Raw genomic sequence first — 26,352 nt, 5'->3', positions numbered from 1 at the left:
ATATTACCCCGTTCACGTGACAACAGTTAACGATCGTGTTATGTTTCCAGCACAAAGGCCACATGTTAAACTTTCTCCAATAGATGTCATCACTGTCATGTTTAACTTTCTCAAAATAGATGTCATTAATCATCATTGTGATCCTATTTCGGATTTTTAAAGGTTGTGAAGTGGTCTTTGTAGAAGATATATCTGTTCGCGTAATATGCGCCCTGGAATGTCGCTACGATGGTCCAGAGTTCTAACCCTAACCACTGTCATCACATGACGTACTACGGATGGTTTAGGCTAGGATGTAATCATCTTCAGACAACTCTCGAAACATGTAAAACCATCAAATGGCGATTTTCATGTAGGGTGAAAAACCTATAAATAGCAATCTTTCTGGTGTCTCCGGTGTCCAAGCACTAAAGAACGTGCTGATGAACTTTGTTTTTAAAAAGTTACACGCTAATTTGAGCACTGCAAAATCAAATGTTTAAAGCTCTTCTGTTTGGGCTTGTAGCTTTGATTGAATTGACAATTTTGAAGTTCGGGAAAAGTTCATGTTATGTCCAGAAAGCACACATTCTAAGGTACAAAGCACTGAACTTCTTACTAGCTATAATGAACAATCCTGAAGTAAATTTATATTTATACATAAAGCTCATTACAGCTGGTCCTTTCATTTTTGTTTGGTCTGTTTGAACCACAGAATAGGTTCTCGTTCTTGAGTTGGTGCACTACAAGAAGATAGGCCTACTCCTCCATTGTCAGCGAGTGGTCTTCTAGCTTTCTCAGCAGAGTCCGACGCGAACCCCGGAGCCAAGCGTTTCTTTCTTCTTCTTTTTTTTTTTTTTGCTTTTTGACTTTGTGATTCTGTTTCGAATCTCCACATTTGTAATGCGGTCTTTTGGCTACGCTCGTGGACTTTGGTGACTAGTTTTGCTTTGGGATTTTATTCATAAATTTGTATAAATTTGCACATGAAATAAAAAAGAAACAACAAGCTACATCGATGTGTAAAGTTTTTATTGATACAGATCTATTGAAATCCCATTTACTGATGTAGGGAAAAAGAAAGCACAAAATAGATTTGTTCAATGTACATAGATGATAGACCTACATGATAATGAAAGGCTCTTTTATACTGAATAATTTTGCTAATTTAAATATTTGTCATCAGTCTTGTTAGAGGGAATTTCTTGATATATGTATATATTATATATATATGTACTACATATAGTAATCATTTATATTTAAACCACTGACCTACCTATATATAATATATAGGTATATATAGGTAATAGGTCTGTGGTTTAAAGTTTATTGTTGCATCTCAATGAAGTTTTCGTTTAATGCGTTTTAAAAGTGTCAAGTTGTTATAATTTTCCAGATCTACAATACCATGAGGGTACATAGCCATGTGGGTACATAGAATAGATCCAAATATATTAATTATCAACAATGCCAAGGCTACTTAAAAGGAATGTTCATTTTCATGACTATGTGATTATGTTAATATTGATATAAACAACAATTACAAGTAGCGGAGTAACTAAATATTAACTCTTTCTCTCCTAAATGACGATATCAACGTTGATTCCAACAGAATGTGGTAAATATTACGGAGAGAAAGAGTTAATACATAGAAGAAATATGTAATAGGACATTAACAAAACAGAAACATAAATAAATGGCCAAGCAATGTGTAAGTAAATAGTAGAATGAACGACAAAAAAAAAACTCCCACAAAACCCCCGAGATAACGGTGTGCACACAATTAGTGTGTGTATTGCATGAAGTGTTTTTTAAAGACTTCAGATCTTTGCGACACGACAAGTAGAATTGGACCATTTCTTTATCAAATTGTTTGCGAGTGTAACTTAGTTTGTAGCCGCAAACTTCATTGTCCCCCCTTGTTGCCAGGCAACCATAAATACATAGGCTACATGAATTTATTCGAAAATCCCTTCGATTAGGAACAAAATAAATGGAAATAAAAAATACAGTCTTACAAAGACATTTTTGTAAAATATCTAACTTGGTAGTACTGTTAGAAATAGAGTATAAATATAAACTCTCTCTACTTTTAAGATATATAACATTTTTAGAAATAGAGTATAAATATAAACTCTCTCTACTTTCGATATATTTAAGTATTGAACATTTAATGCTGTAATGTTTACAAGGAGTACAAATCATGAGATTATTCTTGTATAGAAACCGCCAGCTTCCATAGGCGTGACTACTTTTGATTCTGCTATTAAGGCCAAACCCAGAACTTGAAAAACAAAGCGACTAGTATTCCGAAGAAAGCAATGCCACAGAATATGAGAGTACTGGTGATAATTCGACTCTGGCGTTCTGTTTCCTTCAGGCAGACGCTGTATGGCATGTCAGTGAAAGCCACCTGGTCAATAACAAAAAAAAAAGGTTACATAAACGTAATTTATCAATATCAACACAATTTACCTTTTTTTTTTCAAATTTAGGAGATAGAAAATATGTTGAAAACTGTATGAAACACAAGTTCAATCCCAAAAATGAATATTTAATGTAGGCCTAGATCTAGGTATCTAGTTTCAAAGAGTAAGGGTTTTGGAGTATCTCAATACTGTTGTAACCCTGTTCCTCCCTGACTAACCTTTTTTTTTCCACGTGCAAAGTAAGGTGGTTTTTGTTTATGCTGTTGGTCGTAAATGACCTTGCCTAGTGTGTAAAAGTGTTAAGAAACTTGAGTTATGATTTTTGGATTTTTCTTGACTGAGGATTGAGGATTGTTTTCTATTGTGTTAGTGAATCGGGATATGTAAATTTGATTAGGAGATTGTGACATTATTTCTTTGTATCGGGGATATTGATTGATCATAGTTGGATTGTGCTTCTGCAATCCAAGATATACCAGCGATCTGAGAATCGGTGAGTTATTTTCTTTAGTTCAACTCCACGTCTTAACAATACATTTTGAAAGTGTTTCGCCAACAGCAATGCTGTCCACATTAGACTTGACTGCATCAATGGATTGCATTTATTTATTAAACTATATCACTATGCATTAGAGAGTTGTCCCTTAGATTGAATTGATATTAAAATACATTGTTCCCAGCACAAAGTGAAAACAATTTAGTTTGTAAACTTATCAAAAGAAGCTCAGATTGTGTTTGTGTGACTAATGTGAGAGCGTCTGAATGAGGCGGGGATCATCATGTGGTCAGTAAACTGAGTTAACTGACCACACCTTCACTCCTTTCACTAATCAAAATCTGCACTGCTACATAGAAAACAAACAGAAACAAAACTAATCCACATCAGGTACCCATTTGAATGGGGAGGAATCAGCCGCCCTAAAGATCCCGAAGTTAAAAATCCCAGTCATCACCAGGATTCGAACCTGGAACCCTCGGTTCGGAAGCTTTACCACTCAGCCACCGCGCCTCCTCATTCCAGTAATACATAAAACACTGAAACTTACAAATAAAAAAAAATAATCAGAAAGACACAAAGATAAAGGTGCATTTCTTATTCCATATGCATTCATATAAGTACTCCTTTTTCCATAGAGCCTTAGAGCATGGATTGGATTGTTCGAATCAGCCAGAAAAACCAATGACTTAGCAAAGTTTAAGTCTCTGATTAATATACTCGACAAGACCAACACATAGATTCGCTTTGGAGAGGCCAAAACTTTTAGTCCGTTCCATTCTGAGTAACAATACTGTACTACTTGTTGGTGACTAAAGACTAACTATTGTCTGAGTAACAATACTGTACTACCTGTAGGTGACTAAAGACTAACTATTGTCTGAGTAACAATACTGTACTACCTGTAGGTGACTAAAGACTAACTATTGTCTGAGTAACAATACTGTACTACCTGTAGGTGACTCAAGACTAACTATTGTCTGAGTAACAATACTGTACTACCTGTAGGTGACTAAAGACTAACTATTGTCTGAGTAACAATACTGTACTACCTGTAGGTGACTAAAGACTAACTATTGTCTGAGTAACAATACTGTACTAACTGTAGGTGACTAAAGACTAACTATTGTCTGAGTAACAATACTGTACAACCTGTAGGTGACTAAAGACTAACTATTGTCTGAGTAACAATACTGTACTAACTGTAGGTGACTAAAGACTAACTATTGTCTGAGTAACAATACTGTACAACCTGTAGGTGACTAAAGACTAACCATTGTCTGAGTAACAATACTGTACTACCTGTAGGTGACTAAAGACTAACCATTGTCTGAGTAACAATACTGTACTACCTGTAGGTGACTCAAGACTAACTATTGTCTGAGTAACAATACTTTACTACCTGTAGGTGACTAAAGACTAACCATTGTCTGAGTAACAATACTGTACTACCTGTAGGTGACTAAAGACTAACTATTGTCTGAGTAACAATACTGTACTACCTGTAGGTGACTCAAGACTAACCATTGTCTGAGTAACAATACTGTACTACCTGTAGGTGACTAAAGACTAACCATTGTCTGAGTAACAATACTGTACTACCTGTAGGTGACTAAAGACTAACTATTGTCTGAGTAACAATACTGTACTACCTGTAGGTGACTAAAGACTAACTATTGTCTGAGTAACAATACTGTACTACCTGTAGGTGACTAAAGACTAACTATTGTCTGAGTAACAATACTGTACTACCTGTAGGTGACTAAAGACTAACCATTGTCTGAGTAACAATACTGTACTACCTGTAGGTGACTAAAGACTAACTATTGTCTGAGTAACAATACTGTACTACCTGTAGGTGACTAAAGACTAACCATTGTCTGAGTAACAATACTGTACTACCTGTAGGTGACTAAAGACTAACTATTGTCTGAGTAACAATACTGTACTACCTGTAGGTGACTAAAGACTAACCATTGTCTGAGTAACAATACTGTACTACCTGTAGGTGACTAAAGACTAACCATTGTCTGAGTAACAATACTGTACTACCTGTAGGTGACTAAAGACTAACCATTGTCTGAGTAACAATACTGTACTACCTGTAGGTGACTAAAGACTAACCATTGTCTGAGTAACAATACTGTACTACCTGTAGGTGACTAAAGACTAACTATTGTCTGAGTAATAATACTGTACTACCTGTAGGTGACTAAAGACTAACCATTGTCTGAGTAACAATACTGTACTAACTGTAGGTGACTAAAGACTAACTATTGTCTGAGTAACAATACTGTACTACCTGTAGGTGACTAAAGACTAACCATTGTCTGAGTAACAATACTGTACTACCTGTAGGTGACTAAAGACTAACCATTGTCTGAGTAACAATACTGTACTACCTGTAGGTGACTAAAGACTAACCATTGTCTGAGTAACAATACTGTACTACCTGTAGGTGACTAAAGACTAACCATTGTCTGAGTAACAATACTGTACTAACTGTAGGTGACTAAAGACTAACTATTGTCTGAGTAACAATACTGTACTACCTGTAGGTGACTAAAGACTAACCATTGTCTGAGTAACAATACTGTACTACCTGTAGGTGACTAAAGACTAACCATTGTCTGAGTAACAATACTGTACTACCTGTAGGTGACTAAAGACTAACTATTGTCTGAGTAACAATACTGTACTACCTGTAGGTGACTAAAGACTAACTATTGTCTGAGTAACAATACTGTACTACCTGTAGGTGACTAAAGACTAACTATTGTCTGAGTAACAATACTGTACTACCTGTAGGTGACTAAAGACTAACTATTGTCTGAGTAACAATACTGTACTACCTGTAGGTGACTAAAGACTAACCATTGTCTGAGTAACAATACTGTACTACCTGTAGGTGACTAAAGACTAACCATTGTCTGAGTAACAATACTGTACTACCTGTAGGTGACTCAAGACTAACCATTGTCTGAGTAACAATACTGTACTACCTGTAGGTGACTAAAGACTAACCATTGTCTGAGTAACAATACTGTACTACCTGTAGGTGACTAAAGACTAACCATTGTCTGAGTAACAATACTGTACTACCTGTAGGTGACTAAAGACTAACCATTGTCTGAGTAACAATACAGTACAACCTGTAGGTGACTCAAGACTAACCATTGTCTGAGTAACAATACTGTACTACCTGTAGGTGACTAAAGACTAACCATTGTCTGAGTAACAATACTGTACTACCTGTAGGTGACTAAAGACTAACCATTGTCTGAGTAACAATACTGTACTACCTGTAGGTGACTCAAGACTAACCATTGTCTGAGTAACAATACTGTACTACCTGTAGGTGACTAAAGACTAACTATTGTCTGAGTAACAATACTGTACAACCTGTAGGTGACTAAAGACTAACCATTGTCTGAGTAACAATACTGTACTACCTGTAGGTGACTAAAGACTAACCATTGTCTGAGTAACAATACTGTACTACCTGTAGGTGACTAAAGACTAACCATTGTCTGAGTAACAATACTGTACTACCTGTAGGTGACTAAAGACTAACCATTGTCTGAGTAACAATACTGTACTACCTGTAGGTGACTAAAGACTAACCATTGTCTGAGTAACAATACTGTACTACCTGTAGGTGACTAAAGACTAACCATTGTCTGAGTAACAATACTGTACTACCTGTAGGTGACTAAAGACTAACCATTGTCTGAGTAACAATACTGTACTACCTGTAGGTGACTAAAGACTAACCATTGTCTGAGTAACAATACTGTACTACCTACTTACCTACTTACTACTTACCATTGTATATTCTGGGACCCAGGTCTTAGGGAGCAATCTAAAGAGCATGTTGTCTACAAACTTTCTCATGTAGAAAGTCACGCCAGCAATGTCCGAGCGAAGCTATTGAGACCAAACACAAATGTAACGTAACGTGTGCACGCTATAGTTCCTACATTTTAGGTGACAATCTAGTTTAAAACAAGAAGCACATAAAACATACTGTTTAAAACAAAACAAAGCTTTATTAAGCCTAATTGTATCCCAGTTTGAACAAAAAGAAAAGGGGGGGGGGAGAAGGGGGTATCATGGGGATCTTGTTACAATGATCATCTTTTAAATGTATTGAAATTAATTTGAAGGACTTGAGTGCGAACTCGAGTGCTCAAACCTCCTCAAGGGTAACTAATTCAACGTATACCACCACATCTGTCAAGTACAATTTCTTTCCCTTGTTCGATACCAAACATAATTAATTAATAACAATAGTTAATTAACTAATTTGTTAATTCTTTTTATTGATTCTTGTTTTGTCAGGTACAAGAAATGATTGGATAAAGTTTCAACTTGTCCTAGAATGGGTGTGGAAGAAATAACGTGTACAAACTTTTTACCAGACAAAGAGACAGAGTGAATTGATATAGAGTGAATTGATAAACCTTTGTAAAAAAAAAAAGTTTTGGAGGTCAGTGCACACCGAGCACGTAAAATGAAAGAGACATCTAAACTTTCTTCACTTCAACACCAGCCAACTAAATGTCTTTTTATTGGAAGAAGAGATTCTCAAATGTTTTTGACCCTAGGACCCCCTTGAAATAGTCAAAACTTGCCTACGAACCCCAAAATAAACATAAAATAAATGCATGCCATATAAATGACTAATGTAAAAAAAAAAAAGGTTGTTGACAGAGTGTTTATTGAAAGTGAAAGTGTTGTTTAAAAGAAAAGTTTAAAAACCGAATGACCTGAATGAGTTTGGTGAGATTTTATAAGTGTATTTATGTCACCCTCAGTGTTTGTAAGTAGCAACAGCAACGCTACTAAAGCACACATTTTCACATGTAGCTTATAATGGCACTGAATTCACGTTCTACCAATTAGGAAGACGGGAAAGCAGTCAGCAACTTCAGTACAATAAGTTCAATAACCCATAATGCAGGACGTAAAACTGGATTCTGTTTTTGTCACCAGACTTTGTAGACTCCTTGATCAAACATTGGTTTAAGTTCCGCGATTGTGGATATTTCAATAAGCTGCTCCTGTATTAGTATGGATTCATCTGTGATTGGGAAGAATGTTTTAAATCTTTGGTTTAGGTCATCATATAATAGTTTAATTTTCGACCACAGTTTGAAAACCACTCTTCTGAAGTACAAGACATTACACAACTAATATAGTATTAGAGCCATGGTCTGTCAGGAACATACCTGGAAAGAAGTTCACAGGACTTTCAAAATCAATGAGTTAAAATAAAATGAATCACTCACTTCTACATAGTGCTTGAATGCCATTTCACTTATGGCATGACCATCTTTGCATCTAACTCTTGAGAATTCTTTTAGCACTCTACCAAGGTTCGCTAATAATGAAATGAATTAAATGAATTGTTACTAGAAACGAATTGTTGAATAGTTCCTTCTGTTTCAACAAGCTGTTTTATTTTAAAAGTATTAAAAAAAAACAACTAGCAGACAAGAAATACTTTCAAATACCTTTCGAGTGACCATACTTTTGAAATATTCTGTCCAGAATCAAGCAGTCCTCAAAACCCTAAGACAAAAAAAGAAGCCGTTAAAATGTACTCGTCACTATCTGATGGAGAGAATCACTCAAAACAAAAGTTCCCCATTAAAATGATTTCATCACATAACGTTTCGGAAGTCTGTCAAGATGATCTAGTCTTTGAGCTCGGCAGGTGGTTAACCCTTACCTTCCAGCAGGAGGATTTAGACAAGACTGTAAACATCTTCATTGCTGAAGAACTTAATAAACTAATAAACATGATTTTTTTTCAAACATTCAAACATTTAAAATAGGTTCATTCATTTTTATTTTCTATTTTCTTATTTTTTTTAAAGGCTATAGACAATTTTAGAAACATTGATAAATGTCACACAGTAAATGCCGGCCCCTCTTTTTACAAAACTTAGTTTATATTAACTCATTCCGTCTGTATGTCTGTCTATCTGGCAAGATTCTTTTACAAGTTTTTCTCCCACTTCCCATTCTTGGATCAAGTTGAAACTTTGTACAATTATTCATTGTCAAAGGCAACAAATGAATTAATTAAAAACGTAATTAATTAATGGTAACCAATTAATTGTGTTCTATTAAGAAAAAGGGAAACAAATCTTGCAATATTGAGAGAAATGATAGTAATTGAGCGGTTCTTTCCCTAATATAAGCTTGGTATTTTAAAAAGTATTTATTTTTACATTTTGCTTGATGTTTTTCAAAATGTATTCTACCGTGACCTCGGTGACCCCAGGCCGTTAAACTGGTTCGTGACGTAGTAGGTCAGCGACCATTGTTTCTGATCGTAACCAGAGCCTGGCTGCGCGTTAGCATTATGTCGAAGGTGCCGATTCTACCAACTAAATGTAAAGTAGGCCCTATATGTTGCTACAGGCCCAAAGGTAATATCGCGTACCGTTTTTTTGGTATAAATCACTTTCTAACTTGAATGTTGGAAGAATTGAAATCTAAAATCACAATATGCTCTAGTGTGCTCAGTTTAGATATTTCAGGTCTACAAAGCAACAAACTAGATCTACACGTATCTAACACTTACAGCATTCATCCCCTGTCCATAGAAGGGCACCATGGCATGGGCAGCGTCTCCAATCAGAACAATGTTGTCTGCATGATACGGCTCAACCTAAGGGCATTATGTTGATATTACAATAGGATCTTACAGATGTTTTTTCAAATCACAACCAACATTGTTCAAGATAAAATTTAAGATTTAAGCCATAACTTGTGCTCATTTTGACCATCTCTAGTTATAGAAGTCAATTATTTCTCTAATTGTTCTATACACAGGTTTTAATCCCCCTGACAGGCGCTAATTCTTTTTTTTTTATTTGGAGGGGGGGGGGGTTAGAAATGAGTTAGTGTAAAAAATATTTATCAAATTAACTTAAGAGGCGTCATCTTCTAAATACAATGGTAATCAAACTGAATTTCCATTTGTTTGGACCAATAAAATGATCTTATCTATCTAAACAGGACATTAAAAAAATGCACAGTAGACGCCTATTGTCTAGAGGGGTCGCCAACATTTTGTTTAATGTGTGGGGGGATAGGGGTCAGGAATGAAAGGTTGATCATCACTTCACTATATTTTAAAATAGGCCTCTTACGTTGCTCTACAGCGAGAAAGTACTCTATCCTTTTTTTTTCTTGGTCAGGGTTAGGGTTTTGAAAAAAAAGTCCCCTCAAAAGTTCTATATCTGCCCTTAGGTCATAGCACATGCAGACTAGACAATGCACATGTAGACTATACACTTTACATTTAGACTAGACCAGGTTCTGTATATAGTATACTAGACCTTATTAGAGATAAGTCTGCCAGATACTAGACCATATTAGAGATAAGTCTGCCAGATATTAGACCTTATTACAGATAAGTCTGCCAGATATTAGACCTTATTAGAGATAAGTCTGCCAGATACTAGACCTTATTAGAGATAAGTCTGCCAGATACTAGACCTTATTAGAGATAAGTCTGCCAGATACTAGACCAGCACTAGACCTTATTAGAGATAAGTCTGCCAGATACTAGACCTTATTAGAGATAAGTCTGCCAGGTCTTTTCTTCTTCTCCACAAAATGCCGCTTCAAGTAAGATCTGAAATAAAAAAAAAATGCATCAAAAAGATATCAACATGTAAATCTATAAGCCTGATAGATTTAATGATTGAAATTCGAAAAAGTGATTTATTAGCCTGTTTATTCACGAACTATTATGCTAACACAATACTGCATACCTATTCTATGTTTATTTTTACGTGACCTTTTTTTAAAGTCAAACGAATGCTACAGTTTGCTATATGCGTGTCTCTTTCTCTCTCTCACTTTAACCACGCCAACACACTTTTCGAAGGCACTTACTCTCCAACAAGCCTAACCAAGTCCGGAAACTCTGCGTTGAAGAACTTCAGAAGAACTTCCTCCCCTTGCATCACTTCATCCAACTTCTCAAAAGGCATGAACAAAGTTCCGGAGAAAGTATTGTCCAAATTTGGGAACGTAATTAACATGAACTCTCCACGGGGCCAGATGTGAAGCATGTCTAGTTCCATCTGAGGCTGATAATAATAACAAAAACAACGAATGTTCAGTAACTGTACATAGTAATACTTTCTATTGCAATATTTTTCAAACTGTAAATAGGTAATGCATTGAATCTTTCAACTAAAGGAATCGTGCAAATATTTCATGATGGTATTGATATAAAAAGCACTTGTAGACCGTCATAATAGGAACAGGTACGTAGGCTTTCTCCTATACATGACATAGTTAGCTCACATAGGTGTTAGAGATTATTTAGATCTCTCGACATCCTACCTGCCCATCCTTACCAGAAGGCACCATTTAGACTCTGGACATCCTACCTACCCATCGCCAGAAGGCACAACATAGACCCTGGACATTCTACATGCCCATCCTTGCCAGAAGACACAACTTAGACCCTGGACATCCTAACTGCCCATCTTTGCCAGAAGGCACAACGTAGACCCTGGACTACCTAAATGCCCATCCTTGCTAGAAGACACAACTTAGACCCTGGACATCCTACCTGCCAATCTTTGCCAGAAGGCACAACTTAGACCCTCGACATCCTACCTATCCATCCTTGCCAGAAGGTACAACTTAGATTATTGATATCCTACCTGCCCATCATTGCCAGAAGGCACCACTAGTTCCATGTACCCATGATCGTGGTACTCTTGTTGAAACATTCCAATCTTGCGTTTGTTCTGGAGGTCCTGGCGCACCACTGAATGCGCTCCATCTGATCCAATCACCAGATCAGCCTGAGCCTTGACCATAGTTTCTTTCTCTCTAGAGACAATACACATACACATATGATCAAATGCTATTTGTGTTTGAGTGTGCGTGTGTGTATGTAATTTGCATCTTTAACATTGTCGTTATAGTGGTGCCACGTGACGTAAAGAAGTTGTTTACACTTTCACTAGTTTATTTATAGATCGAATGCTTTTAAGTGGAAGAGTTATACACAATGAAAACACCCGAAACGCATTGCCTTAAGTTTTTTTTTCTGTGCGAACTTTAATGTAATTTTAGTTTGCTATTTCATTGAATTTTGTGATTTCTCTTGGATTTACTGTGATTTTTTAGCGGCCCCCGAAGAGGGAATAGACGCTATAAATTTTGTGTCGTCTGTCTGTCCATCCGTCCGTCTCGTTTAGATCTCGTAAACTAGAAAAGATATTGAAAATCTGACATCATGATATTTTAGACCTTTCAAAGAAAGTTCTGATGCAACGGCTACTTTTTTCTTTACTGAAAGCGAAAAATTTAATTTTTAAAATCAACTATGCAAGCAGTTTTTTTTTTTCATAAAAAAAAAACATTTTTTAAAACTATTCACTATTAATAGTAACACGGGATGCTATTTAGTAAGGGAGATGACTATTTACCATATTTTAAAGACATTTATGCAAATGGTTTTAGATTTTTGTAAAAAAAAATGTTTTTTTACAAATGTATTGCTAAGTTGAATAAGTTCTGTAATCTGTTAGGCACCTAGTTTATATTATTAGTTAGTTAGAGACGCACCATAGAAGACGTATATTGAACGGGATTAGTGACACTTGGGATATTTTGGGTTAGAGACTGGAAAATTAGTTAACAATAGGATTCTCTAGGGTAATGACGTGTTTTATTTGACAGAGACTCTGACTGTGGCCTTTTATTGGATTAAACTTGTTATTCATTGTTCATCAGTGTTGACCACATCTTTTCACTTGTTAAAATCGATGTTGTGTTATCTTTGTGCTGTTGTTGAACTACATTGAATACATCCGAACAAGAAATCCAAACGCTTGCTGAGTCATTGATTGAAATCTAACAAACATCTACAGTTGACTTCAGTACAGGATAAACATCCATCACACATACTAACTACGACATTTACGAAAATAAATGTTGTTGTTTTTTTAATTAGAAAAAATCTGTTTACATTTCTTCAAATTATTTTTTATTCTATCATGGGGAGGTTATCACCCTGGAGGTTAAACAATACAGAACAAGGAGTACGGGGGGATAAACTTACAAGACATTAGAACAAAAAATACAAGCACTCAGATTAAAATATATAGGACATGTCAAGTAGCCAAAACCCAAACAATTTCTCATTAACAATATGCTATTACGGGTTAAGGTTATGTAGAATACTTCCAATACAATTGACACCCCACACTACTTTGGTAGAAACACACATCCATTGGACAGATCCATATCAAGAATACTTCCAAGCAATGAACATCTTATTACACAGTCAATGAAGAGACAAAATGTTCGCAATAGAGGGTTAACCTAATAATAGTGTCTGAATACAGAAGTCTAGTGTGGCATAGTAGAATAAAAGATGTTAATAGCAATATATCTTTCAATCCTTATAATTTATATTTAATATTTAGAAAGATAATTGAATATAAAATTGATAACCTCACTGTTTAGATAGAAATTATAATTTATTGTATAATTTAATGTAGGCCTACTTGATAAATTTGCTAGATCCCAGCTCTATCTAGCAAAAAGTTTAAACTGTTTTAATCTTAAAGGTTACTCTGACATTCCTATACTTATTAAGTCATACAGTCTAAGTGTTTATTTGAGTGTGAGACAGTGTATGTACCTGTGTTAAAGAGAGTTGTTTTTTTTTTTGGGGGGGGGGGGGATTTTGCGTGATGGGAAATAAAACGGAAACTATTCAAGAACTGCTGGTTGATGTTGTCAAGTCAACAAGTTGGCAGGATTACTTCTTCCTCGTGCTTACCTCCTCTTAGATCACATGATCGGAGAGCTCGTGGCAAGACAAGATGAGTGTAGTCTGTCTGGTAATACACTCACGGCAACCTCGTGGAAACTTAATAAGAAGAATGGGACAATTTCTATATCTTAGCGACCACATAGAAGAAACACTATTGAGACAAGCTGTAATGACTGCTTATAAGGAACATGAACTCTAACTTCAGAAGTTGATGTGATAATTGTGCAGCACATGTACCTAAAGCCTGAAGGAAACTAAAACTAAAAAGATTTAAACTAAAATACTGTGAAAAGTGATGGAGTTAAATTACACATGGAATATTATGGTAAACCAGAAGGTTTATAGTCCTTTTTTTTCAAATGTGACTCTAACAGAACCTATTGTCGACTTGATACAATTGAATGAAGATTCTTTGTTTTCAATTGGTACAGGGAACAAAATACCTCAAATGACAAGAAAGACTTTAGGCCAACCATTTCATATCTAAATATCTATCATGTAGTAAGCACAAAAAATGCAGAGAGCCCCAAAAGAGGCTCAGAAACCCCAATAAAAGAGACTGAGAAAGCCCAATAAAAGAGGCCCACAAAGCCCAATAAAAGAGGCAAAAGAAAATATCAAAAGCCCAAAGATTTCAAGGATGTAAACAAGTCCACAACTGATGCACTTGCGGATCCAGAACTTTGGAGGGGGGGGGGGCGATTTAAAAAAAATAATTACATAATAAGAGATCATTCTGACAGTCCTGACTGCTAAAGAGCTACTTAGGGACTACTGATTATTTACTAATACTATTTATTCCTGTTTTAAAGCATTAGAGTCTCCTCTCCGGGGAAAAAAATACCCATCAGTCTAGCTTTAAGATTTTTAATCCTCCCCCCCCCCCCCACACACCCCCAAAAAAAATCAACGATGAGAAATATAGGAAAAACAAATAGAAGAAATAGAAAACAACGCACGTGACCAGCTTACCCGGAAGTGTTTCTGAAAACACAAACAGTTGTTGGAGCGCCATGTTGGTCACTGGTGTCACATCTTTCAAATGTATGTCGAAAGTGAAATGGAATTTTGTAGGTTTCTTCAGCTTCTGGTAAACATAAAAACATGATTGAGCAGAATTCTCATCTTTACCTTCTTCTTATCAAATATAAATGTTCCTTCTGAACAGACAAAATAACAAAACAACCTTCTTCTTATCAAATATAAATGTTCCTTCTGAACAGACAAAATAACAAAACAACTCAAACAATGATGACTAAAAATAATAAAATAGTAAGTAGCAACAATAAATACAACACTAAACCATAGAAAGAAAACTACTAATATGCTCAGAAGGACACTAAGACAAAGGTACATTTTTTATTTCGTATGCTGGGACAAATTCATACAAGTGCTCCTTCTTTCTAGTGTCATTAGAGTATAGAAAAGGTTGATAAGTCAGCCAGGATTACCAACGACTTAGCAGAGGTTAAATCTCTTAATTAACACGCACGACAGGATTACAACACGGATAGGCAACGTGTAGGATGTAATTCTCTTCTCTTTTGAACTAATATGTGTCATTTATAAGATAAGATTGTGCTGGTCACATGCCCCCCCCCCCCCCCCGTTAACACTCGGCCATAGAAATAAATGAGTTTCATATCTTTTGTCCCCCCTCCTCTATTTCCCATAGCTCGCATGGGGTTGATTAACTTCTCAATGTACTAATTAGTAGAATTCAGTTTTCTTGAAAAAAAAAAAGGGTTCAGAAAAAAGAAAACCATGCTACTAGAGAGACTAGATGATGTTCAGACACACTTAGTGGATAGTATGGGCGCTACTTGAAGTCACGTGATGGTGCACTTGGGTCGATCGACTGCGTTCTTCGTTTCGTGAGAAAAAGAATATTTCGAAAATTCCGAAAACATTTACTTTGAACAGGAAAACTAAAGGATAAAACAAAATGTTTTGCTGGAAAGGGAAATACACAAGTTGCATAATTTTCTCAAGAAAGTTTCGTGTATCCCCCTTTATAACCTCTTCAGTCCCCCCCCCCCCCACACACACACGCACACAAAGCGGTATAACGTAAGAATAGCGATGACCTCTGCGACCGGCTTGACCTAAGCAAATACACCCCTTTTTCTTTACATGAATTTCCCCGAAAAGATTATCTAAGAAAACTGTGTGAAGACTACTAAAAATAGATCCTAGTCAATGTGACGTCATATGTGCCACTAAACATCCGCCCACTGTGAGTCAAGTCTGTTCACCGGAAAGTAAAACTGGGTAGAATTAGAAGATGGAAAACTTGGCCCAAGATGTGACCCCTAACCTTTGTAGACTGTAACACTTTCTAGTTGTTAAGTGGGCCAGACGTCACACGCAAACTCTCTCACCTGCATCACATTTACTACAGTGACCTAGAATCAGTTTGTGAGTATCAGTAACAGTCAGATATTAGCCACTGTCACAGCCTAAGTAAAACTTTACTTCCAAAATTTAGCGACCCATCGAGGTCCAGTTATTGTAATGTTCGTTTCTGTAGCCAATGCCAGGACATAATTGTACAAGTGTTTCTTTTTCCCTAAAGCCGTTACATCATGGAAGGTGTTGTCAAGAAAACCATTGACTAAAAAGAGTGTGTCTCTAATTAGCACGCACGGCTACATTAACACGATATGCGTAGGACGTAATCATTTTCTCTTTCGCAGAAACATTAAATGTATAAAATAAGATAAGATAAGAGGGTGTCAATTGTCTAGCACAACGATGACAGACGTTTTCAATGACGTAGACTATTGACGTGTTGGTGTTTGTTAGATTGAAACTCACCTTGAATGAGAAATGCGTTCAGTCGAGTCCTTCTCAACGAAACGATTCCCTGGAATAATTGATTTATACAAAGTCACTGTTAACAATATGGACAATGATTTGTTGGAAACTCCAACATTTATGCAATACAGTATTTTCACCTTGTCTCTAATTATTGTTGATAAATCGATGAATGAATATTTTTTTTTTACTGCGGTTTCTCGCAGACATTGAGACATTGGATTACATGAAGTTTGATGAGACAAAATCTGCATGATGGACTTAGAATGATGATAGTTAGGTGTGTATATTTGGCAACAGGAAATCATCGTCATTTACATGCCAATAGTGTCACTTTATCAAAACGAGAGGGTTAACTGGATAATTTTATTGTATAAGCTGTTTCTAAAGGCAAAGACATTGTTCTAAAATTACATTCAATTTAAAGTAAATCATTCAGAGCTATGATCGATAACTCTACCAAAGTATCCATTTATACTTACCTCCCCCTTTTCGTTGTAAGGGCTTCTAAACTTGTTACCTTTCCCATCATGCACAATCCTCCCTTTGGCCAGGATTCCCTGCGCTAGGACTTTGTCCTCTAAGCCGATCTCTCTGAGTGCAAACTGACCTCTTGGCGACATGGTCAAGTTGATGCTCCTGGCTCTCTCCTCACTCCATGTTCGGGGATCTGCGGAGATGAGGTCATGTTGCAGAACACTTAATAAAACTATCTATATATTTAATTATCTTAGTGGCCAAACCATGCGGGACACTCCTATGAAAAAGTCATGAAAAGATAACTCTTTTATTTCTGCAAGTCGGACTAGAGTTGCCTCACGTAACTTTCGAGGTGACAGAGAGCGAGGCTCCGAAAAAAAAGAGGGGGGGGGGCATATGCTACGCCGCGGGTCGGCTCGTTAAATGATGTTCAACGAGGTGGCCAAGAGGCTAAATAGAGGCTGTGAAAACTGAAAGATTTCGATATTTTATTAGGAACCAATCGTTATGTTGGCTACTCAAGGATGTGGTTAAGCTGTATCTATTTGACTTATCTTCTTATCTTATAAAATACAGACGTTACTTAAAATTACTTTAAAAAAAAGAAGATGATTACGTCCAACACGTGTCCCTAGCTCAGGCAACCCATTTCATGCTCTAATAGCACTAGGTAAGAAGGAGTATTTGTATAAATTTGTCCTAGCATATGAAAGAAGGAATGTGTTTTGTGTCTTTCTGAGTATTTTATGAGGTTTTGTTTTTGTATTTGAAGATTATGGTTCAGTGTTTTATGTATCATGGCTACTTTACTTTTAAGTCTTCTCTTATGAAGGCTTTCTAAATTTAGTGAATGTACTAAAGGTCAAATGTAGTCTGGTCAAATGTGAATATTCATTTGTTATGAATCTCACTGCTCTAATTTGTGTCTGTTCTAGTATTTTAATGTTTTCGAGTTGAGGGGTCCCAAACAGAGGATGCATATTCTATTATTGGCATAAACAAGGTTAAAACACATTTTAGTTTTATGTTCTTATTTGATGCTCTTGGCTTCATCTCCTCGATCTCAGACATAGAACTTCTCGTCAGACATAGAACTTCTCGTCTGAACCTTCTCAACGTGATGAAAAAAGAAGAGAGACCGAAGCTTCCACCTTTAAGAAAGGCAGACCTAAATTACGGGCTCTATTATTGTGGACTGCTATGACCACTTGGTCTAAAAACTTCCTACTACCGCGGATATTTTATCACTCAGGCGTATTGATTTTTTAAAAAAGTGTCTAAATATAGATTTAGATTTTCCCGCTGGCATACCGTGAAGAAAAGGCCTTGAATTTGGAACCTGGGCTTAGCATTGAACAAATGAGTCGAGATTGTAGATTAGAAACTTTTGATAGTAAACAAGATAAGAAGAAATGTCGTCTAAGATATTGATGGACATTTAAGGAAGGTAACGTGTTGGTGAATGTAAAAATGCATACTTCACAGGGTGTATGAGTCAATAGCTTTTAATTTATTGCCAAGAAAGTGACACGATAAGCTTTTAGTTCGTTCAATGTTTTATTTATGACTTGATTGACTTGCCTTCAAACGTCTCGTAGATTGTGACGTTGTGGCCCCTTTTTTTCAAGTAAATACCTTCCACACAACCAACCTAAGGAAAAATAAAAACATTTTGTGCTTCATACAATATAATGTCATTTTGTAGATGTTAATACGTTGAGTTTTTTGATTAGACACTTGCATATATTATGTATGCATATCTTCTCAATCTGTTATATCTTAAAATTGGTAAACATAAAGCTGGGAATTCATTTCCTTTTGGAGTCACAGTGTAAGAGAAATCTTACATATATTGTGATTGTACTCAACAGAACAATACTTGCCTATGGCTACCTAACAAAAATCTAAGCTTACACAAGAGGGCAATGCGCCAAGATGAACCAACTCTAGCACACAAGTACTAAACTTACTGGCCAGGCTGATTGTCAGTTAAAAAATGTCAGTGACAATGCGCCCAGTGGCACCAAGTCAGAGAGGTGAAGTAAAGACATAACTAATTAGAAAGGGAGACAGTAAAACAGAGCCAACAAATACAGGAAAAACAACCAAATTATTTCCCCGTCACTCCTGACTTACAGGTCTATTATAAGCAAAACAACCAGTTAAAAGGAGTGTTCTTATGTGTACGTTGCATTAAGACTACCATTAAAATTATTCTCACTTGGAAGCACAATTCAGAAAGGTGCATAATAATGTGCTAGAAAAGTTATACATCAAGTGAACAAGTATTACTAGTATCTTACGTTCTACTGATAATTACATGGTATGTAGATCAACTTTAGAAACAGCCAATAGTACCCCTTTCAGACCTTGCGATCTATGGAGCAGATGATGTAAAGGTCATCCATTTATGTGGCCCATGGCTAACAAAGGTGTCATGTGGTCAGCACAACGACCAACCGCCTTTACTTTTCCCCAACTAATGTCAGGTACTCATTAGAGCTGGGTCGACTTAGTGGCACCCTAAAATCCCGAAATTCAAAATTACAGTCTTTACAAGGATTCGAACCAGGAACCCTTGGTTCGAAAGCCAAGCGCTTTACCACTCAGCCACCGCGCCTCCTATAAACAGCGAATAGCGATACAATAATTTTATTTTCACCCAAGTCAAAACTCAGCCAGATCTGCCCAATGAACTATCACACCTTGTTGTCTCAAAGGGGGTGGGGGGATTTTAAATCTCGCAAAAAATATTATATAAATAAATGAATGACTAAAACTAAAGCAATGTTTCTGGTCGCAACGTGTATGTAATCCAATTGAAACCAAACTCATTCTTGTCAAACTGTTTGCAGAGCCTGCTACATCTTTGTTTGTATTCGTCTTTTACTTGGAAAGAAATTTTCTTTTGCTTTTATATAAAGACTTAGAATGTAAAGATAATCACAATTGAAATACTCACTAATCCAGCACCCACGATAACAACATCCATTTTGTCCATGTGACAATGTAGCCGAGTATGTATGGTAGATAGGTCTATATTCTACTAATGATTAGAACTAGAGTCTACCGCTTATATAGAAATATATACAAATAGATTTTTTGAAAATATACGCACTCATACAGCAAAGGTAAAATGAGGAAAATCATTACTAATAACCGATTTGATTCTTTTTCCCTGAGAATTGTGTTGTGGGTATTTCCTTGTTTCAAAACAATCTTGTTAAACTTAGGTATTGCAAGGGTATTCTATTTTTAGAAATGACACAGTCCGTCTTTGATTTTCATGGAACCACTGATGTAATAGCTCTCGCGTCTGATTCACGTCTGCCAATAAATGAAAGTTAGTTTCAATGAAGAAAAAAAAATACATTGTCAATTTCCAAAATTTCTTCAGAAAAGAAGATTATAATTATCTCTTAGTCAAAACATAGAAAACCTGCAGAAAGACGGGGAGATTTTTAACTGAAAAATATTTTTGTTAAAATTAGTTACCTGCTTGTAGTTTCATGTTTTGTTTTTAGCGCTTAGTCTGAGAAAGTAATAACATCTTGATACTACAATTATGGAATCATAAAAATGATGAATAAATAATAATGGCAATGTTTTCGATACCGAAGATAAAAGACGAGTGCAGTGTTTCACGTGACTACGCTCTGGACCTCAGATGTGTGTCCGAAGGCCTTTGTGACAGCTCTCCAATGTCTGTTTCAGAGGCCATTTGATGTAAGTGAGAGCTCTCCAATTGTCTGTTTCAGAGGCCATTTGATGTAAGTGATAGCTCTCCAATGTCTGTTTCAGAGGCCATTTGATGTAAGTGAGAGCTCTCCAATGTCTGTTTCAGAGGCCATTTGATGTAAGTGACAGCTCTCCAATGTCTGTTTCAGAGGCCATTTGATGTGAGAGCTCTCCAATGTCTGTTTCAGAGGCCATTTGATGTAAGTGACAGCTCTCCAATGTCTCTTTCAGAGGCCATTTGATGTAAGTGACAGCTCTCCATTTGTCTGTTTCAGAGGCCATTTGATTTAAGTGAGGGCTCTCCAATTGTCTGTTTCAGTGGCCATCTGCTGTGAGAGATCTCCAATTGTCTGTTTCAGATGTAATTTGCTGTAAGTGAGAGCTCTCCATTTGCATCTTTCAGAGGCCATCTGATGTAAGATATTTTTCTCAGTCATTGAAGACAAAATACAGATGCAAAAAATATTAATAATAAGTCTTGTCTTCGAGTCCAAAGATAAATGAGGAATGCAGTATTTCTCGTGGCTACGCATCCCCAGCTGTGACCTACATATTTTGTCACATCCAGGGCAAGCATAACCATTGTCCGCAGGTGGTCGATTAAGATTTTCTTTTCGCCGTCTGCGTCTGTCCTAGGAGCGGATTTTCTTTTGGTCTCCAATGTGTATCCTGCGGAGGCGTCTCCGGTGTACAGACTATTGAATGTACAGACTATTGAATGTACAGACTATTGAATGTACAGACTATTGTATGTGTAACTAATCTATGAAATTGAGTTGTTTTTTTTATACTTTTTAGCATTGTAAAATATTTAAGCTCTTTCGCTGGTACCATAAACAAGATAATAATAATAATATTATTATTATTTATATAAATGATTTACCAGATTGCATTAGTTCAGAAACAAAAGTCAAATTATTTGCAGGCGATTGCATAATATATAGAACAATAAAAACAACATAAGATACAGACATTTTACAAATAGAATTAGATGAATTACAGAAATGGGAATCAAATTGGAGCATGTCTTTCCATCCAGAAAAATTTAAGTTAGTTGATTTGATTTTGATTTTAGGCACATCGGCACAATTTAGGCCATGTCGTGCCTAAACTAAAATTTAAGTTATTAAGAGTAACAAAAAAAACTAAAACAAATAAATTCCACTTATCTTATTTACGGTAACACAAAAACACAGACTAAAAACTCAAAATACCTAGGTGTTATAATAAATGAAAAACTGTCATGGAATCCACATATTGATGAAACTATCAAAAAATCAAACAAAGCCTTAGGGTTTATTAAAAGAAATTTCTTTAAATCAAATAAGAACATAAAACTAAAATGTTATTTAACCTTGGTTAGGCCAATAATAGAAGATGCATCCTCCGTTTGGGACCCCTCAACTCAAGAAAACATTAAGAAACTAGAACAGACACAAAATAGAGCAGTGAGATTCATAACAAACAAATATTCACATTTGACTAGAGTAACACTTTTAGTAGAATCATTAAATTTAGAAAGCCTTCAGGACATAAGACTCAAAAGTAAAGTAGCAATTATACATAAAACACTGAACCATATTTCTTCAAATACAAAAACAAAATCTAATAAAATACTCTGAAAGACACAAAAGATAAAAGCACATTCCTCGTTCCATATGCTAGGACGAATTTGTACAAATGCTCCTTCTTCCTTAGTGCTATTAGAGCATGGAATGGGTTGCATGAGCTAGCCAGGAAAACCAGTGACTTAGCAGAATTTAAGTCATTGGTTAACATGCATGACTAAATGCATGACGCGTAGGAATTAATTATCTTCTTTTTTGAAGCAACGTCTGTATTATATAAGATAAGATAAGCAACAATATGGCGGCTGCGTTCTTTACATTATTTAGTTTGTCTATTTATTTCAAAATCTTTCCCAATCTTAGTCTTTATACTTTCTCAAGTTTTTTTCTTTAGGTTTTAATAAATCGTCTCCACATTTCTTCGTATCGCTTTCACTCTATTTTCTAAATGCTAAATGACTTTTTGATTGTGTAAAAAATATCAATCAGGTATTAAATATAGAAATGCACACAAAGGGGAGACTATTGTATTAAAGACATTTTTCATGCAAATAATCAAAACAAATGTTATGAAGTCCAGTCAATAAAAATGATCTGCACAGTGTTTACATTGTATTCAGGGACGTAGCTTGGGATTTGGGGGCCCGTGGGGGGGGGGGGGTGGGAGAGGGGATAGGCCTCTTTGGGAGTTCCTTGCATTAGGCATTCGACATCATGACATGAGAGAATGTACTTCATAAATACATAAGCCTACATTCAAATTGGTTCAGTATATTAATAAAATAAAAAGAAATAATCAATAAGAATCTCTTAATGAATAATACCGTTTTTTATTGGCAAAATAATGCACAAGTGGCAAATCTCAATTCATTTTGCTTCACGTCGTGCTTCCTGTGCAGCAAAGACATCTATAACATCATCTACATTGATACTGTTTAGTATTTGTGACTCCACTGACATTAAAGCCATGCTGCTAAGACTTTCTTGCATCATTGTGCTCCTGAGGTAGTTTTTGATGAACTTAAGCTTTGAGAATGATCTCTCACATGACGCAATGGAAGTGGCCTGAGTTAGCAGTAATTGGATGGAGGTTGCAAGGTTTGAGCGAACATCATTACCATATAAAGCCAGCTTCCTCAGTATGTGAATTAGTGATTGTGGCACTGGTTTGTTGATAAAAAGTGCTCGTGCATCAATGACATCATTGAATAAGCGATTTGACTTATTTCATCAAACAGGAAAAAGTAACACATTTTTTAATCAGCGTGGCGTCATCCTATAGGTGTCTTGGTTCAAGAAGAAACCCAAAGGTGTCCACATAGTTTTCCAGCCTTTGGAATCTGTCCTTCATCTCTAAATGAAGTCTGTCCAGCACTTCTATCGCAACACGTTTGAATTGCAGTTCTATTGACAGTCCTACATCAGAACTCAATTCCCCATCAAGTCTTTTCTTTCTTCTGGTTATTTTGATTTCAGGAGCCCCATAGCATTCATTTCTTCTTTTGCTTTTTCGATGAAATGGGTGATCCGTTTCGTCCGTTTCTCATTTTGCTGAAAGCTTGAAAGGGTTTTAATTTCTTCTGCAGCTTCCCTATGTGCAATCCAGACATTTGTAGTTTCTTCTGAACTATATTTATTGGGCACAGGCGATTTGACCAGAATCCAGATAAGCAAAAAATTCATAATTTTCCATTGCACGAAGAAAATATTTTGTGCACTGCTTCTAGTGTCCATTTTTTCAGTTGTTGATTCAGAAAGTTTCTCCAACAGCTTGATGATTTTGTCGAGATGCAAAGAAACTGCCGACATAGCTTCTTCTCTTGCGGACCACCTTGTATTACACTCCTTTTTTAAACTCCAGGCTCCAGTTTCTTTCAGTTTGGCCCATCTAAGGTTGAATCGGCAAAAAAAGTTGAACAATTCATCTACAGTTCCAAAATAAGGTGACAATTGCTGGATCTATCTCAGCAGAATGAAGAGCTTCCAGGTTCAGAGAGTGATTATCACAGTTCAGAACTGTTGACTTTGGATTTGTCTAAAAGACGTTTATGCAGGCTAGACAGACGGCCACTCGTTGTGGATGCGTTATCATACGTTTGACCTCTGTACAGATCAAAGTCCAGTCCAATGTTTTTAAGAGTTTTCAGAACAAGTTCTTCATAATGTGGTCCATCAGGTTTTAACATTTCAAATTAACCAATGAAGGACTCTTTTTATTTCGAAATTATCAACATCCAAGTAACGAACTATTAGGGAGACCTGTTCTTGGTGAGAAACATCTGGGGTGGAATCAGCCATCTGAGAAAAGTAAGAAACTTGCTTGACTTTCCAAGAATCTATTCCCTAACTTTATTGCCAATCAAGTTAATGAACTCAGTTTGAAGTTCTGCTGACAAGTAATGTGTCTTCCCATATTCGATTCTCTGTAAGTGGTGTTTCTAACCTCATCAAATTCTGCAAGAAATTTCAAAGATGCTAGGAAGTTCCCAGGATTGGGTGAATTCCGTTTTTAGTTGTGACCACGTAACCTTGAGTTTGTTTTTACTAATTACTTAATAGCTGCTGCTTCAAGCTTCAGAATATCTCCAATGCTGATGTGACATTTCATCTGGTTCTGGCTTAAGCTTTTCTTCTAATTTCCTCTTCAAAAGAACTTGTCTGTGGTGGACTCCTCCTTCATATTCTTTCAGTCTCTCAGGTTTCTTTCAATTGATGAAACCAACTCCAGGTTCGCTAAATGCACTAAATGTCTTGTTTGATGCCTCAGAAAACAGTACACATGGAAAACAAAATAGACATCCCAAGTGTGGAGAGAAGAAAGACAAGATCGGTTCCAAGTTCATTTCTCTTTAAGGAAGCATTCTAGTGAAACATGATGCGAAAATGTGTGATTTATTTTGCGTAAACCCTAGTGGAAACAAGTACCATTCATCTTTTTTTTTGTAAAAATAAGCTACCCTTTAGCACAATCTTTGCTCGCGGTTCCTCAGATAAAATTCCAGGCTGGATATATCCAAAGTCTTTGTAGTTAATTACAGCTTTTTCCACTTCTGGAGAAAGTGATTTTGAAAGACCATCACTTGACTCATAATACTGTATCACTTACATCAGATGTTTTCTCTGACTGTGGTAAAAGGTATTCCCCTGGAGTCTCTTCAGCACTATACTTCTCTCATCAAGAGACATTTTCACTTCTTCGACTGCTGTATCTTTGTATAAATCATCTAAATAGTAAAACTTTTCTTCCACACGTTCATGGTCTCCTATGTTTTCTGTGCTCTTAACTGGTTTCTTCTTAAATGATACGGATGATGAAAGAAACTACCTTATATACCAAGTTACTTCCTGAGAGTAACACGGCACTAGTCAACGCTACTCCTTGAAATTGAGAGTAACTCCGCATGGAAAGTGTTAATAATCTGTGTGGAATACATGCAACGGGGTCACCTACTTAATCAACGTGAAAGTCAGATTACGTGACAGTGACGTAATATTTAATTGATTTAAAAACAAATTTCGGACACTCATTTGCCCCCCCCCCCTTTATCTTGATTCTTGTGTTGTCAGGTAAAAAAATAATTGTGCGAATTTTTAGCTTGATCCGAGATAGGGGTGTGGGAGAAATAAGGAGTATAAACTTTTTCCAGACAGACAGACAGGCAGACAGACAGAGTGAGTTGATGTAAGCTTTGTAAAAAGTCCCCTTATTGTATTTACTCCGCTACACTAACAGCGTGACACGTGCATGTCATTGGCTTGAAGGGAATACAAAATTAGATCACCATTTGAGAACAATAGTGTTCCTATAGAATGAACATTTTGGCTATAACGATATTAGTTCTCAGATTGAACAGATCAATCAAGAAAAAAAAAGAATTATGGTACAACGACTATTAATTTTAAATAGATTTCCGGGAAATAGGTCAAAATAGAAAGTGAACATTTCCCGAAAATTGTGTTATCTTGGAGAACATTTTGCCCCCCCCCCCCCCCCCGCCCATAAACAAATCTAGACGA

General features: G+C 36.2%; 1 protein-coding gene across 3 annotated transcripts in view; it reads right to left on the bottom strand.

Moving 5' to 3' along the window:
- Positions 1-994: 994 nt before the first annotated feature.
- The window catches only part of LOC106051864 (kynurenine 3-monooxygenase-like), a 33,906-nt gene continuing 8,548 nt past the window's right edge, over positions 995-26,352 (bottom strand). The window contains exons 1-13 of one of the 3 annotated variants that reach the window (XM_056024915.1): positions 19,992-20,211; positions 18,508-18,680; positions 17,032-17,219; positions 16,550-16,598; positions 14,705-14,819; positions 11,604-11,775; positions 10,822-11,018; positions 10,495-10,558; positions 9,500-9,586; positions 8,421-8,478; positions 8,196-8,287; positions 6,730-6,831; positions 995-2,392 (exon numbers count right to left, since the gene is read on the bottom strand). In XM_056024915.1, the coding sequence (XP_055880890.1) occupies positions 2,246-2,392; positions 6,730-6,831; positions 8,196-8,287; positions 8,421-8,478; positions 9,500-9,586; positions 10,495-10,558; positions 10,822-11,018; positions 11,604-11,775; positions 14,705-14,819; positions 16,550-16,598; positions 17,032-17,172 (1,224 nt within the window). In that variant the 5' untranslated portion in view covers positions 17,173-17,219; positions 18,508-18,680; positions 19,992-20,211 and the 3' untranslated portion in view covers positions 995-2,245. Of the gene's footprint in view, positions 2,393-6,729; positions 6,832-8,195; positions 8,288-8,420; positions 8,479-9,499; positions 9,587-10,494; positions 10,559-10,821; positions 11,019-11,603; positions 11,776-14,704; positions 14,820-16,549; positions 16,599-17,031; positions 17,220-18,507; positions 18,681-19,991; positions 20,212-26,352 lie in introns of those variants that run through there. The other 2 variants (XM_056024914.1, XM_056024913.1) reach the window with 2 other exon arrangements.

This window comes from Biomphalaria glabrata, chromosome 3, assembly GCF_947242115.1.
Source record: "Biomphalaria glabrata chromosome 3, xgBioGlab47.1, whole genome shotgun sequence".
Classification (NCBI taxonomy): Eukaryota; Metazoa; Mollusca; class Gastropoda; family Planorbidae; genus Biomphalaria; species Biomphalaria glabrata.
This window is presented reverse-complemented; position numbering and strand designations above follow the sequence as displayed.